Below are 12,498 nucleotides of genomic sequence, written 5' to 3'. Positions count from 1 at the left end.
TTTACTCAGAGCAAAGGACAAGATAATCCCCTTAGCCTGTTAAATGCTCCATCCCATCTGGTAGGTGATAATTGCATTGTAAGGGGATTAGCACAGTGGGATATTCTTATAGTGTAATGAAAGCTGCACTACAAGTGTGAAAGTCAGCTGAATGCATTTGAGCAATTTGGGACCTTACATGTGCACATCTTTGTAAATATCATAAAATAGAAGTTTCATCTGGAGAAGGTGTGCAGTACCTTTCCATGCCTTCACATAGGTGTAACACATGGTAAATCTGTTCTGAGACATCAGTAGTCTAAATATCTGAAACACTCTTGTAGGAGTAGTAGAATAGGCTTTTGTTTAGCTGAGCGTTTTAGGGCAATTCTGTGATTATAGCTGTATTAAATTGCACCCCAAATGTTGACTTTACTTTTACTCAGAACTCCTATGACTTTGAAATCATGGAGTTGTTACTAGTATAGGAGCACCCACGTATTAAACACTGCCTACAAATCTTCCTCAGTAAAGGTGAAATTTGAATAAGCCACACTGTGGAATATCAGTAATTTACTGTCAGTAGGGATAAGAGGATTTCAAGCTGAAAGTAACTCTCCTTACAGCCGATCAGAATAAATGTTTTGAAATTTCAATTCCAAGCGTGAGCATAAGGTAGTGCAAAATGACTCTAAAAAAATTTTTTTAAATTGTCCTGTGGGGTTTAAGTTTAGCTAATGTTGTTAGTAGTGAAGATACTAAATTTTAGGGCTCAGAGCATTTCATAAGCTAACTGTAATTTAGTTTCCTTACCTTTGAAGATGTTAAAGATCTGTTTGAAGGTACGTTATGTAGGGCAGTAGTAGCTCAGGGTTGATTACCATTCTGGTGGTTGCGCTCTCTCCAGTCTCCCTGTGTGGTACAAGAAGCTGGGCAAGTTGCTCAGTGCTGACCAGTATGTGCCATTTCACTGATTTGAACATTAACGTGTTAGGTTAAAACAGGGCTTGGTTAACCCACACTGTGTTGTGATAGTATTTCATAGGCAGGTAGATTAGCAATCTAAAGAGATGTGTGTATTTTTATGTAAATAAGTGTCAGGTGTATAAATATGCACTGCATGCGGTAGATACTCTAGCAATGTATGACCTTGCTGTGGGATTAAGTTTTCTAATGAATTGAGGTTCTGTGACCAGCTGCGTGGTTGCTGTTTCTTTAGTTTCCAGTTCCTGACTTAGCAGCTCTGTGTGTGTGCCTGTGGGAGTAAGGGCAAAATAAAATCTAGTGGTTTTTTATGGGCTGTCTGCAGTAAATTTGCTAGTCTGTGATGAGGTTGTTGAGCGTGGTTAAGCTTGACCTTCTCTTACTTACTCAGGGTTCTGAGTACGCAGGGTTGAGTAGAAAGCTGCTTTTCCAAAATTGTGGTGATGAGACAGGGTAGTGATTTCACAGATTATTTTTTTTTTTTCCCTTTTTAATTTTTGTTATTTAAGGTGGCTGGGCTCTATGGAACATTCTCTGATTTTCTTCTTTTAGATAGAAAGTGTTTAGCTGAGGAGAGGAAAACTTGAGAAATTTGCTCTTTTGTTTTCCGACATTCTGTAATTTTAAATGAACCTGAGTTGAAAGGTCATGGGACTCAAAAAACAACCAACACCCCTCCAAAAAATGAAGCGTGTCCTCTCTCCCCACCCCAGTCCTTTCTGAAATAAGAGTTTGTCACATGAAAATCCCACTTGAAAGAACAATTATGCTGACAATATGCAGAAAATATTTTTAGAGGAATTTTCAAATGTTTAGAAACAGGGTTTGTTTTTTTAACAATCCTTACATATATTTAAAATATATACTAAGTATGTAGCAAACCAAATCATATGGTATACAATAATGTTTCTTCTTATTTAGGTGACAAACAGCATGTTTGGTGCTTCAAGGAAGAAGTTTGTAGAGGGGGTTGATGGTGACTACCATGATGAGAACATGTACTACAGCCAATCGTCGATGTTTCCACATCGGTCAGAAAAAGATGTAAGTTGAATAAGCTTATTTTTTCTCCTTTCAATAGTGAGATAGTTTCAAGTGAAATATATGTGAGGAAGGGCTTATTTTAGCTTTAAGCTGTGCATGACTGTGTTTTCAATGGCAACTGCTATAATTTTAGTGAGTTTATACATGTAAACTTCAGCCATATGCTTGCCAGGTTTTATTTTTTCATCTTTAAGAACTGTATTTGTAACTTAAATTGGATTATTGATTATATCTTGTGTTTACATGTTGTGTCTACAGTGTTTTGCATTTTACATCTTCAACCATTTTTAGTTTCTGAAAATGCAGCTTGTTTGCTCGAGTATTCTAATTTAGGTTTTTCTCCTGTTTGTAATGACACAAAGTTACAAAACCAATTGTTCTTAAACATTTTTTTCCCTTGGTAATGCATTATTGTATATTAGAACTGCATTGGCTTTACTGAAGCTCTGCTTATTATTAAAATAAATAATAGTATTTCACTCAATAGTATTAAAATAAAAAATAATTTCACTTTTATATGGAGTGGCATGTACAAATATGTGGAAGACTGAAAGCATGACTTGAAGTTCATGTCACCTGAAGGTCAGTAATACCATCTCATGACAGGCTTGCATTTAATACATGTAAGCAACATACAGTCTAAATTTTCTTCTTAATTAAAAAAACCAGAAACCTTCGGATTTTCAAAAAGATGTCATTGCTTCAAGTCTGCCTCCTTGACTGTCCAGAAACATAGTTGTTTAATAGTAGATGTGAACATAGTCTTGATAGAGCTTGACCTATGTAAACATAAACATTTCCTATAGACTGTTAGCTGAATTTTAGTCCAGATTTTCAAAGGGAAGGAAATAGGTTTAAAATAGAAGGCTTTTTAAAATGCAAAAAAAAAAAAAAAAGGCTTAAATGCAGCTTTCCAATTCTGTTTCGTAAGTGATTTTGATGAGAAATTTCAGGTGAGCCAGCAAAGGATTAAAATGTACTACAGTATAAAGAAAATTAAATAGGCTGTTCTTTTCTGTTTATGTCCATTACATGTGTGCATGTAACACAGATGCACACAGCCACAATGGAATATTTATAATGTTGAACATACTTTCCTTTTTGTGAGCACTGAGAGATGCAGCTAGCACTCAAAAACAGTAGATGCTATTTCTCCAAAGTGATTCTTGGATATTAAATTCCCGCTTTTAGATTTGATGTACTGAGGGAGAAATCATTACGATGTAGTAAGAAAGGTCAAGTGAGATGAATGGTATGCTGTACAGTGTACACAGTGAAAGCTGATGCTTGACACGTTGTTGATGCAGTGAATGAGTGTTTTAGTTGCCTACTCTTTCTGTAGGCAATGTTGCAGAAGTGGATCTTAGAATGGGACTTCAAGAGAAGGAAGGTGGGTGTTCCAGACACCAGGAATGACAAATGAGAAATCATGAAAGCTTGTGGGAGAAGTGGCCAAAATGGGGCGTGGAAGCTGCTGTAGTTGGCGGAAGAGTGATGTCATTCCGACAGGAAATGGAAGAGTAATTTTTGCAAAAGCTTTCTAAAGTTTGACTTCCAAATCCTTTTCAAGGGATTTTTTTTTCCACCTCTGTAGCTTCACTATTGACCATTACAACTTTCTGAGTTTATGGTTACGAAATCTTAAACCATTATATGCTATTGTATTTTTTTAAAAGAAGTTGATCAAAATAAGTATATGGTGGTAATATTGACATTGTCTGTACACCTTTGATCACTCATGTGCAGCTAAATGTATATTTCTGTATTGCATGTTCCTTTTGATATCTCATTTGGCTCACAGTAGATGAGAAAGGTTGCAAAGGTGGTTGTATTCTTTTAGTTTCCAAGCAATTTTGTGGCTCTGAAAACAATCATGTTTTAAAATAGTCTTTCTACTGGAGTTCTGCTAAAGATGTTCTGTATATGAGAACACAATAAATACATTGACTGTGTTGTTATTTGGATAACAGTATTGTCAGACAAAACCAAATTTGCTCAGAATTTTCTCTGAGTAAGCTAATAAAGACTAACATTCAAAACGTGGATCCAGTTTTATGAACCCCTAGGGGGGAAAACTTCTAGCATTCTAGATCTTGAAACACTTTGACTTTTTCTGTCTTCATGTTTATATTGAACTGGAGTAGGTAAATGTGGGGATAAAATAAAGGTAGAAGAAACTTGAGGGAGAGGAGTAAATCACTTTTATATTTAGAAAATCCAACTGGTAATAGAAAGATTAAACCATAGCTTACAAAGAGATTGTCTATGCTTACTGAAAAATGTCAGTCTCTATGCCTTTTTTAATAGCAGAATTATCTAAACAAGGTGCAGTTTTACTGCAATTTAAATTATTCCTTTTTTTTTCATTTTCAGTTTCTTGTATGTATTTACTGAGAGCAGGTGAAATTAATGTATTGCAGGTTTTAGCTACAAACCTGTAGAAAATGAGTTAAACTCCCCCCCCCATGTATCATATATACATATGAGTCCTTCATTTATGCTTCATTTATCCTCTTAGAGTTCTTCAATGTGAAATAGACTGATTCTGAGGGAAGCCCTCTGTGACTGGCCTCCTTAAATACCCCTCTTTGGGAAAGACTAAAGCTTGTTTAGTGTTTACTCTCACACTGGACATGACTAGGTGTTTTTCTATTTTTCACTTTGTTGAAGTCTTACTGATTTTGACCTTAGAAGTTACTGCTTTCCAAGCAATTGTTACTGTGCGTGTGTATGTGTACTCCAAGCAGAAGAACATACAAATTGGTGAAACATTGCTAAAATTTAGAGTAGAGTAAGGACTATTACTGTAATCACATTTTGTATAAACCTCGGAACCTATTTTTCACTTTACTTTTACAGTAGGGTTTCTGTCCTTGTGAAGAAGCATTGTCTTCAGATAGGGTACAGTGATGACTTGTGCACAGTTTTTGACTGGGTTGGGAGCTTTTCAGCTTCCTACCTTGTTTTAACATCTAAGGTGGAGTTTTAATTTTTTTTATATTATATTAGGAAATAGTTCTTTACTCACTAAGTGAAAAAATAATTTGGAACTATGTGGAAAAGGTGTGAAAAATATATTTTATGGCTCTTAATAAACAATTTTCATAGCACTTACTGATGTAGCGTTCTTGTGACTTGTTGCTTTGGCTAATTTGAATTTTAAAAGAATTTCCTTTACACAAAGTTGAAGTGAACTAAGGCTGCACAGGTCCTGTCTCAAATTTTAAAGACTTTTACAAGTGGAAACAAGTAGCAGCAAATAGTTTAGGACATGTTATTTTTATTTCAGAGCCTCAGTGTAGCTAAAAACTTAAAAGCTTTCTTTTAACTTGTTTTTTCACTAGGGAGTACAGTTCTAGACAGTCAGGACTGATATAGTAATTGAAATGGAAAAGCTACATGTTACTCGTGCACAAATGCTTCCAAAATCATACAGATGCTGTTTGGGTCTGTTGTTTTAGGCACAAAATTATGGTTCCTTAGATGAGATTAAATCTTACTCAAGCCATCTAATGCTTCCTTTTTACTAAATGAGTGGCTTTGCCTTGAGTCATCACAAACCTTGCTGTGCTAAGTAGGGAAGTGGAACAGAGTATATCCATGAATGCTCTGTCTATGAATCCTGCTGCACTTAGGGTCAGTTCATGATAACCATGTCATGAATCCTTCAGCAAAGAAATCAGATATTTTTATAGAACTTGCAGAAAATAGAACAGTTCAGGAAAATAGTTTAAGATTTGGCTTGAAAAAATGTGGTTCTTTAAATTAAATTGGCAATAAGATGCACAATATGCCCACAAAATAGTTACAGAGCTTATTTGTGGCCTTATTGGGCTGCGTACGCTCAGCAAAATCATTTTGAGGATGGACATACGTGTGTTTTTATTTGGATAGAGTGACAATGGTAGAAATTGGTAACTCGAAGCCTTCATATACTTTTGGATCTACTGTCTTCAAATGAGCAAAAAAAAAGACAGCTTTGAGGAAAGATGGGACCCATTCAGTCTGAACTTCTTTGATTTCTCATATATAAGAATGTAGGAAGCTCTCCACAAGTGCTTTACCAGTCTAGCCCAATCCACTGAAGGTGCCTACCTGGGAATGTAAGATCAGGGCATCTTCTGTTCTGAACTGCAGTCATAAATCTGACAGTAGACATACATGCCTTTTAATGAAGGTCTGCCCAAAATATGGGGAAAGTTAGGAGAATTTTTTCAATGGATGCTTATTCTATTTCTTGGCCCAGTGCTTTGCTGTTCATTTTCTCTCCTAGTTGCTCAACAGATGATAAAATGCTCACAGTAACATGGTAATAATTCTCTGATTTCTACTTCTAGTGGGTTAGTTTACTGAACTTACTCTCCTCTCTGAAAAATCTTAATGTTTTAACTAATTCTGGACTTTCTTAGTTGAGACTGACGTTCTTTTGCATCTCAGTTCTTTAAAAATGTGGCTTCTTGTGAAGTCAAATATATTTTAACAATTGGGGCAGGCAAGATCTAGCCTGCAGATTAGATCTGGCTCATTGCAACTATTGATCTAGCTCCCTGACACTACCTTTCCTGAAGTAGGAGGTCCTCAGATTTGGATATTGAGCACAATGAAATGGGTTATTGATTCTGGGAACCTGCTTTCCAGAGGTTTCTTCCATCCTGAAGTAGTAGAAGCATGTCTGTGATGGATTACATTCAGGTGTTCCTCTGTCATGAGACAGTTGCATGCAGGCAGAGGTCAGTGGTTTGTCTTGTAATGGACACAATGGTGATACAGCAAAGGGGTGGTCAGAAGCTGTATCAAAGCCTTTTACTGTGAACTTCCATTAAAGTAATTTATAGAACCTTTAGCTAATTCTTTACTGTGTATTGAAATATATGGCCTTATAAAGAGATAGTACTTTTACAAGAGATAACACCCTGAAACAAGACTTAGCTTACCATGGAGATAGAGATCCAGAATCTTGCTAAGTTTGAGAAACTAAATGTGGAAGGGTTTAATCAGTCTTCTGGAGACAGCTTTGGCTTTAGAGTTGCTGTACACCACGTTGTTCCAGCTGGATTGTTGACTTTCTAATGCTATTTTTTTAGGATTCTAAGGGAATCTATGCTATCTTGTTTCCCAAGGCATCTTGCTTGGCATTTGCCTTAGTTGTTGCAGGAGAGTTTGTTAGCTTAGTCATAATTTAACTTAAGATACTGCACATGGAGTTGTTGTAAGTATTTAAAATTTCCCATGGAACCCTCTTGTATCAGGAGCAGTCACAGCATTTATGCAAATGCTGGCTGGTTGAATAGAGTTACCTTACATTAATGTGCCTTGCCATGGTCTGAATAGTTTTGATCCATTTGTGGAGGGGAAAAAAAAGGAAAGCTTATTTTTGGAAGAAAATAGATTAATGTCTTTATTTATAAATGGCCAGTGAATGTTTTCATATACATTACTTTGCATGTAAACGTAGTTGTAGATTTGACTAAATAGTGGGTTGGTTTGTCCCCCTTGCTTTGTGAAACACGTGGCTTAAACTTTTTTCTTTGAAGTGTGAGCTGCAAAGCAACAGAGTTGCTTTTTACCTTCCCAGAGAGTGATTAAACATTTTTTGCATCTTTTAGTGAGTACATTGATATGTTTTTTTTTTTAAAAACAAATTTTAAATGAATGAAAATTGCAATTAATGAAAACAGATGGAAGGACTTGCAGGGAATGAGATGAGAAACAAATTGAGGGAGTTTGTGTGTTCTCAGCAGTATACCCTTTCAGAGCCTATTATTCTACCTATAGCTTGCGTTTTCATAATAAGGTTATACAGTAAGAAGAAAGAACAAAAAGTTTGGAATGCAAAATGCAGCCTTTTACTGTGTCATCTATAAATTTGTACCTGGATGGGTTTATCAAATAAAACAATACATGATAAACTAATTTTACTTAGACAGGAAAGTGGGGTTTTAGACTGTCACACAGTTTGCAAGTAGATATCTGAATTAAAGTTATTTCATGTCACTTACTTTACAATTTGAAATTGTCACAAGAAAATTAAGTTCACTATTGATGACTAGTATATAATTTTCACTGTGATTGAGTTTGTATTTAGATTTTATTTTTTTTAGTAGAAGAACTAAATGACTGTGGTAGGAGTTGTTTCTGTACTTCATCTAAAAGCTGTATTTCACTGCATCTCCACTTAAATCAACAATATATAATAGTCTTTGTATGTCAGCTTTAGCAGCTGAAGTGGTTCCTTGGGCCAGATTAATTCCATGAATGAAATCATCTGCCTTTTCTAGAAAGAGGAGGGTTCTGGTTTCTTACACAATAATTCAGTTCATTGAACATACTGTATTGTAATATTGGTGGTTTACGTGCTCAGTGTGTGGGTGGTTTGATTTTGGTTTTGGTTTTGCTTTTTAATTTTTTTTTTGTATGCAACAGGTTATTTAATTGAAATAAAACATTTGCTTTGTTGTCCTAGTTAGTAATGCCTTATGGCATTTTTTTGTTGTAGCAGCTTTCAGCAAGTCTTCAGTAATCTTTAGGCTCACTGGTACTATCAAACTACATGTCTCTACACAGGGAGAATTTGTTTTTAGAGTTTTACTTTAATAGCTATGTTAACCTCATGTTAATAATGTCATTGTCATTCAAAGGCAAGATCTTGCCTTTAAGTTCTTGAGATACTGCTACAAACAGCGGTGCAGTCCTACCTCCTTGTACTTCCCAAGTACCACTGGAGGCAGAAGACCACAACCATAAATTATGAAATCTGAAAGATTTAATAAAATTTTCTTTTTTTTCAGTATTGTATTTGGTTTTATATTTCACAAAAAATTTATATCAGTAACAATTTCCACTTGCAAATAATAACCTGCAGTTATAAGGTTTTCAAAATTTCTTCACTGATCTCTGATTTTTGAGACTTGTAAATATTTTCTTGTAACATGGGAATTTTGTGAGCACTGTATTAAAAGGTGGCTTGTAATCCAGAGAACTAATAATACTACTAAAAAAACCTCGCAGAGTATAGAAAAATCTGTATTTTTTTAATCTGTTATTTGTTGGTGTGATTATTTTTTTTTACATCAGTATAACTAACACTTTCTTCTTTTGAGCCTGTGGGTCAGCTGTTTTATTATTAAATAGTGCAGCACAGGTGGCAGATACCAGAAATAAAGTAGTGCAAATAGAAAATGATGCTGATGTTTGCACCTGTGAGAAACCCATCGTTTATGAGGCCAAATATTACTCACAGATTTATTTGCTTATTCTAACATGTTTTGATTTTAGGAGTTGACTTTGTAGCTCTGGATTGATGTATTTTAACTTCAGCTTTTGCCTTGTGTTTAAGAAAGTAGCTTTAGGCTATAACTGCATAATGTAGCAGCCTTCGCAGAAGTGTTGCTTTACTGAGTTTCCTTGGTGCCAAGGTGTGCTACCGCCACAGTTATGGTGACAGGCAGCTCTCCGCACTGTAAGTTGGGGTTTGCTTGGAAGATGCAGGATGCTGCAGTGAAGGGGGGGAGGTGGGAGCCCCATCAGCCAGCTCTGCTGCTGGGCTGCCTCCCACCACCTCCCTCTGCTTTCATGGAGGCTGCAGGTTGTGTTCACCAGTCTCCTGAGAGGGCTGTAAAATGCAGCAGTTTTTTCACAGTTCTGGCAAACTTAAGCAATTGCTGGTGCTGTTTTTTCAAGATTGCTGACACTCTTAAATTAATTTATTGTAGTAAACCCAGCAAGAGTTAATGAAAGCAGGTACAGTAAAATCTCATTCATCACTAGGGCTAGGAAATTGCCTGATAGCATGTTATGGCTGACTGATTTTTGGTGTGGACCAGTCCAGAAAAATTGGGCCATCTGCTTGGATCATCAGTTTGTTTAAGTTTAGATGCAGAACCTTCCATGATCAGAACTGCACTGTGACTGAGACCTGTGAGTAAAATGATGTTCACATCTTAGTTGACTGCCATCAACTTAGTCTTTCAGTTTGCCAGTACAGATGTTGGTCCTTCCATATGCTAGCAGAATGAACTACACCCTTCATGCTACTGAGTCTTGTTTGCTCAGTTGTCTCCTTGCACTGTGGGAAATGCAAGTCTTAGGCTTCCTCCATCACCTAATGACATGTACGGGGAAGGCCAGTTGAAACAGTCTGTCTAGTTCAGTTATACAAGGTTGGAATAGAAGCAGAAATCCCATGCTATTTCACAACTGGGCTTTGTAGCTGTTTACCACTGGCAAATTGATTTAAACCTAAATGCCAACATTGGAAGAGTGGAGGGTTTTTTTTTTTGGTACACATGCAGCAAAATCTATAGGTGTCAAAATTGTTTAACAATTTCCTTGACTCGTTCAAACATTATTAGTAACTTGCTTTAAAAAGTTGGTATTGTATGCATACTGCTAGAATATGCTGTTCGTTGACATGATCTCAGTAATTTGGTACATTTTGTTTTTCAAAGGTGGTTACAGGTATAATTCTGAGCATTTTTTTCCTAAAATACTGATGTAATTGGGTAAAGCTTAAAGGAGTTTACCAAGTGGAAGAGGCTTTAGTTACCTTAAGGGTTAGACTGCTTTAGTTTTTAAGATTATCATGACCTTTGGCTCTTGTAGACTAAAAGAAATTCAAGAGTAACTTCCAGCCACTGTTGCAAGTGCACTCTTGAAGAGTTGTTATATTTTGTGTGTCTTGTGGCTAGTAATCGAGTCAGATAAAATGATTGCAGAGTGCCAGAATGAATGTTTTTAATACTATTAATAACATTACTCTTGAATCTTTGTTACCTTTGGTAGACCAAGTTTGAGTAGACTGCAATAGTGACTCAAAGGTGGTGAAAGCAAATAACGGTACTGGTAGCATAGGTTGAAGTTTTGGCTGATGTAGTTGTTTTGTTGTTGACCTAAATTATATGGAAATAATAGAAAAAGAAGACAAAATTTTAAACTGCTTCTTACTTAGCTGTGACAGAAAAATTGTTCAATACTGGGGAAGGGGTTTTGGCATATTGCAAAACAAATTAGCGAGGGAGTAATTGATACCCATACAGCATATTCCTTCTCCATGAGATTTAAGAAATGCCGCATTTAATCAGCCTGGAACAGATCCACAGAAATTTTTATTTATTTCTTCTTGGGGCTTGTTATCTTCGATGTTTTAAGTATGTTATGACTTTAAGACTAGTTGTTAGACTTACTGGATTTAATACTTGGCCTTTATTATGGCTTTCTGTAAAGGTTTATCTACAAGTCATTTTGCAATTAACTTTTCATGTAAAAGCAAATGGCACAATACATGTGACCTACTTTAGAATCTTTCAAAAGAAAATCCAATTTCTACAGTGTTCATTAAATATTATTTGCTATTCCTTTTCTTTTAACTGAATTTAAAGAATATCAAGCAGTACTCTGTAGAAGATGTGGGATTCTTCTTTCCCTCTCTTTCAAGTAATCTAGTACCTCTTAGGTCTCTGAGTTGTTTTTTTTTTTTTTAAATCCAAGTTAACATTATAAATAAAAGGTTTTTATGCTGCAGTTTGTACCATCTTCTGCTTATTATCTCATAGGCCATCCCAGCAATTTTTGAATGCCCTGAGCAGCTGTTTTTACGGGACCTTCTTTTTGGGTTAACTGTTTTGCTTACCTGTCCCAAAGCTAGTAGTACTTTTTGACTGCTGTTTCTATCTCAATGTCTGGTTGGTTTGGGATTTTTTGGCTTGTGTGCCCTTGTCATTGTCTATGAAGGTGTGTCATAACTTTTTTCCTCTTTTTTTTTTTTTTCATGGAATTACAATTTGCCACATCTTGCAACATGTTCTAGGATTTTCCAGCTTGTCAAACTTGAATTTTTTTTTTTTACCTCAACATTTTACTTTGTCTTTCCTTCCTTAAAACTACTGTATGAGCTTGTTTTATCAATGTTTAACACACATCAGTTTGTTAGTTTGGGCAGGGAGTGTACTTTTGAAGTCTGTCTCCCAAGTATCCCCACTTCAACACGCTTTGGTTTGCATTGCAGAGCAGTCTTGGTGTGAGTGAATTTGATTCCTTCTGGATCAAAATAGGCTGTAAGAGATGCTCCAGGAGTGCACCAGACATGTTCCACTCACCAGTGGATAGTCAGTCCGTGGCATCAGGTCTTTTAGTCACAGCTAACTCTAGTTAGAAATGCAGACAGTATGTATGTTAGGCCCTCAGGACCAACTTTTTGTTTACAAATGAACTTCTCTCTGGCTGCATTCCTTGCTGATGCAGATGTGGCCTGTGAACTTTGCTATACAAGTTCTGAGCTGAAGCCACTGGTAGTTATTTAAGGTGTTCTTTTTGTTCACAGCCAGTTCTTCACTAAGAAAGGAGAACTTTGGCACGTATTTTAGTTATATTTTTTTCGGCACAAAGTTTTTGTCTTAGTATTTCAAACTTCTTGTATATGCAGGTGTGGATGTTTATTGCTGTAGTTGCTTGCTGTCAAATATGTGCACTTTGTTCAAAATATGTGTGAGTATA

General features: G+C 36.0%; 1 protein-coding gene across 3 annotated transcripts in view; it reads left to right on the top strand.

Moving 5' to 3' along the window:
• CNOT2 (CCR4-NOT transcription complex subunit 2) overlaps positions 1-12,498 on the top strand; it is a 90,860-nt gene that overhangs the window by 50,487 nt on the left and 27,875 nt on the right. For all 3 annotated transcript variants that reach the window (XM_074827247.1, XM_074827246.1, XM_074827244.1), the window contains exon 2: positions 1,885-2,007. In XM_074827247.1, coding sequence (XP_074683348.1) covers positions 1,897-2,007 — 111 coding nt within the window. In that variant the 5' untranslated portion in view covers positions 1,885-1,896. The remainder of the gene's footprint in view (positions 1-1,884; positions 2,008-12,498) is intronic.

This window comes from Strix aluco, chromosome 5 (assembly GCF_031877795.1).
Source record: "Strix aluco isolate bStrAlu1 chromosome 5, bStrAlu1.hap1, whole genome shotgun sequence".
In the NCBI taxonomy this organism is placed as follows: domain Eukaryota; kingdom Metazoa; phylum Chordata; class Aves; order Strigiformes; family Strigidae; genus Strix; species Strix aluco.
This window is presented reverse-complemented; position numbering and strand designations above follow the sequence as displayed.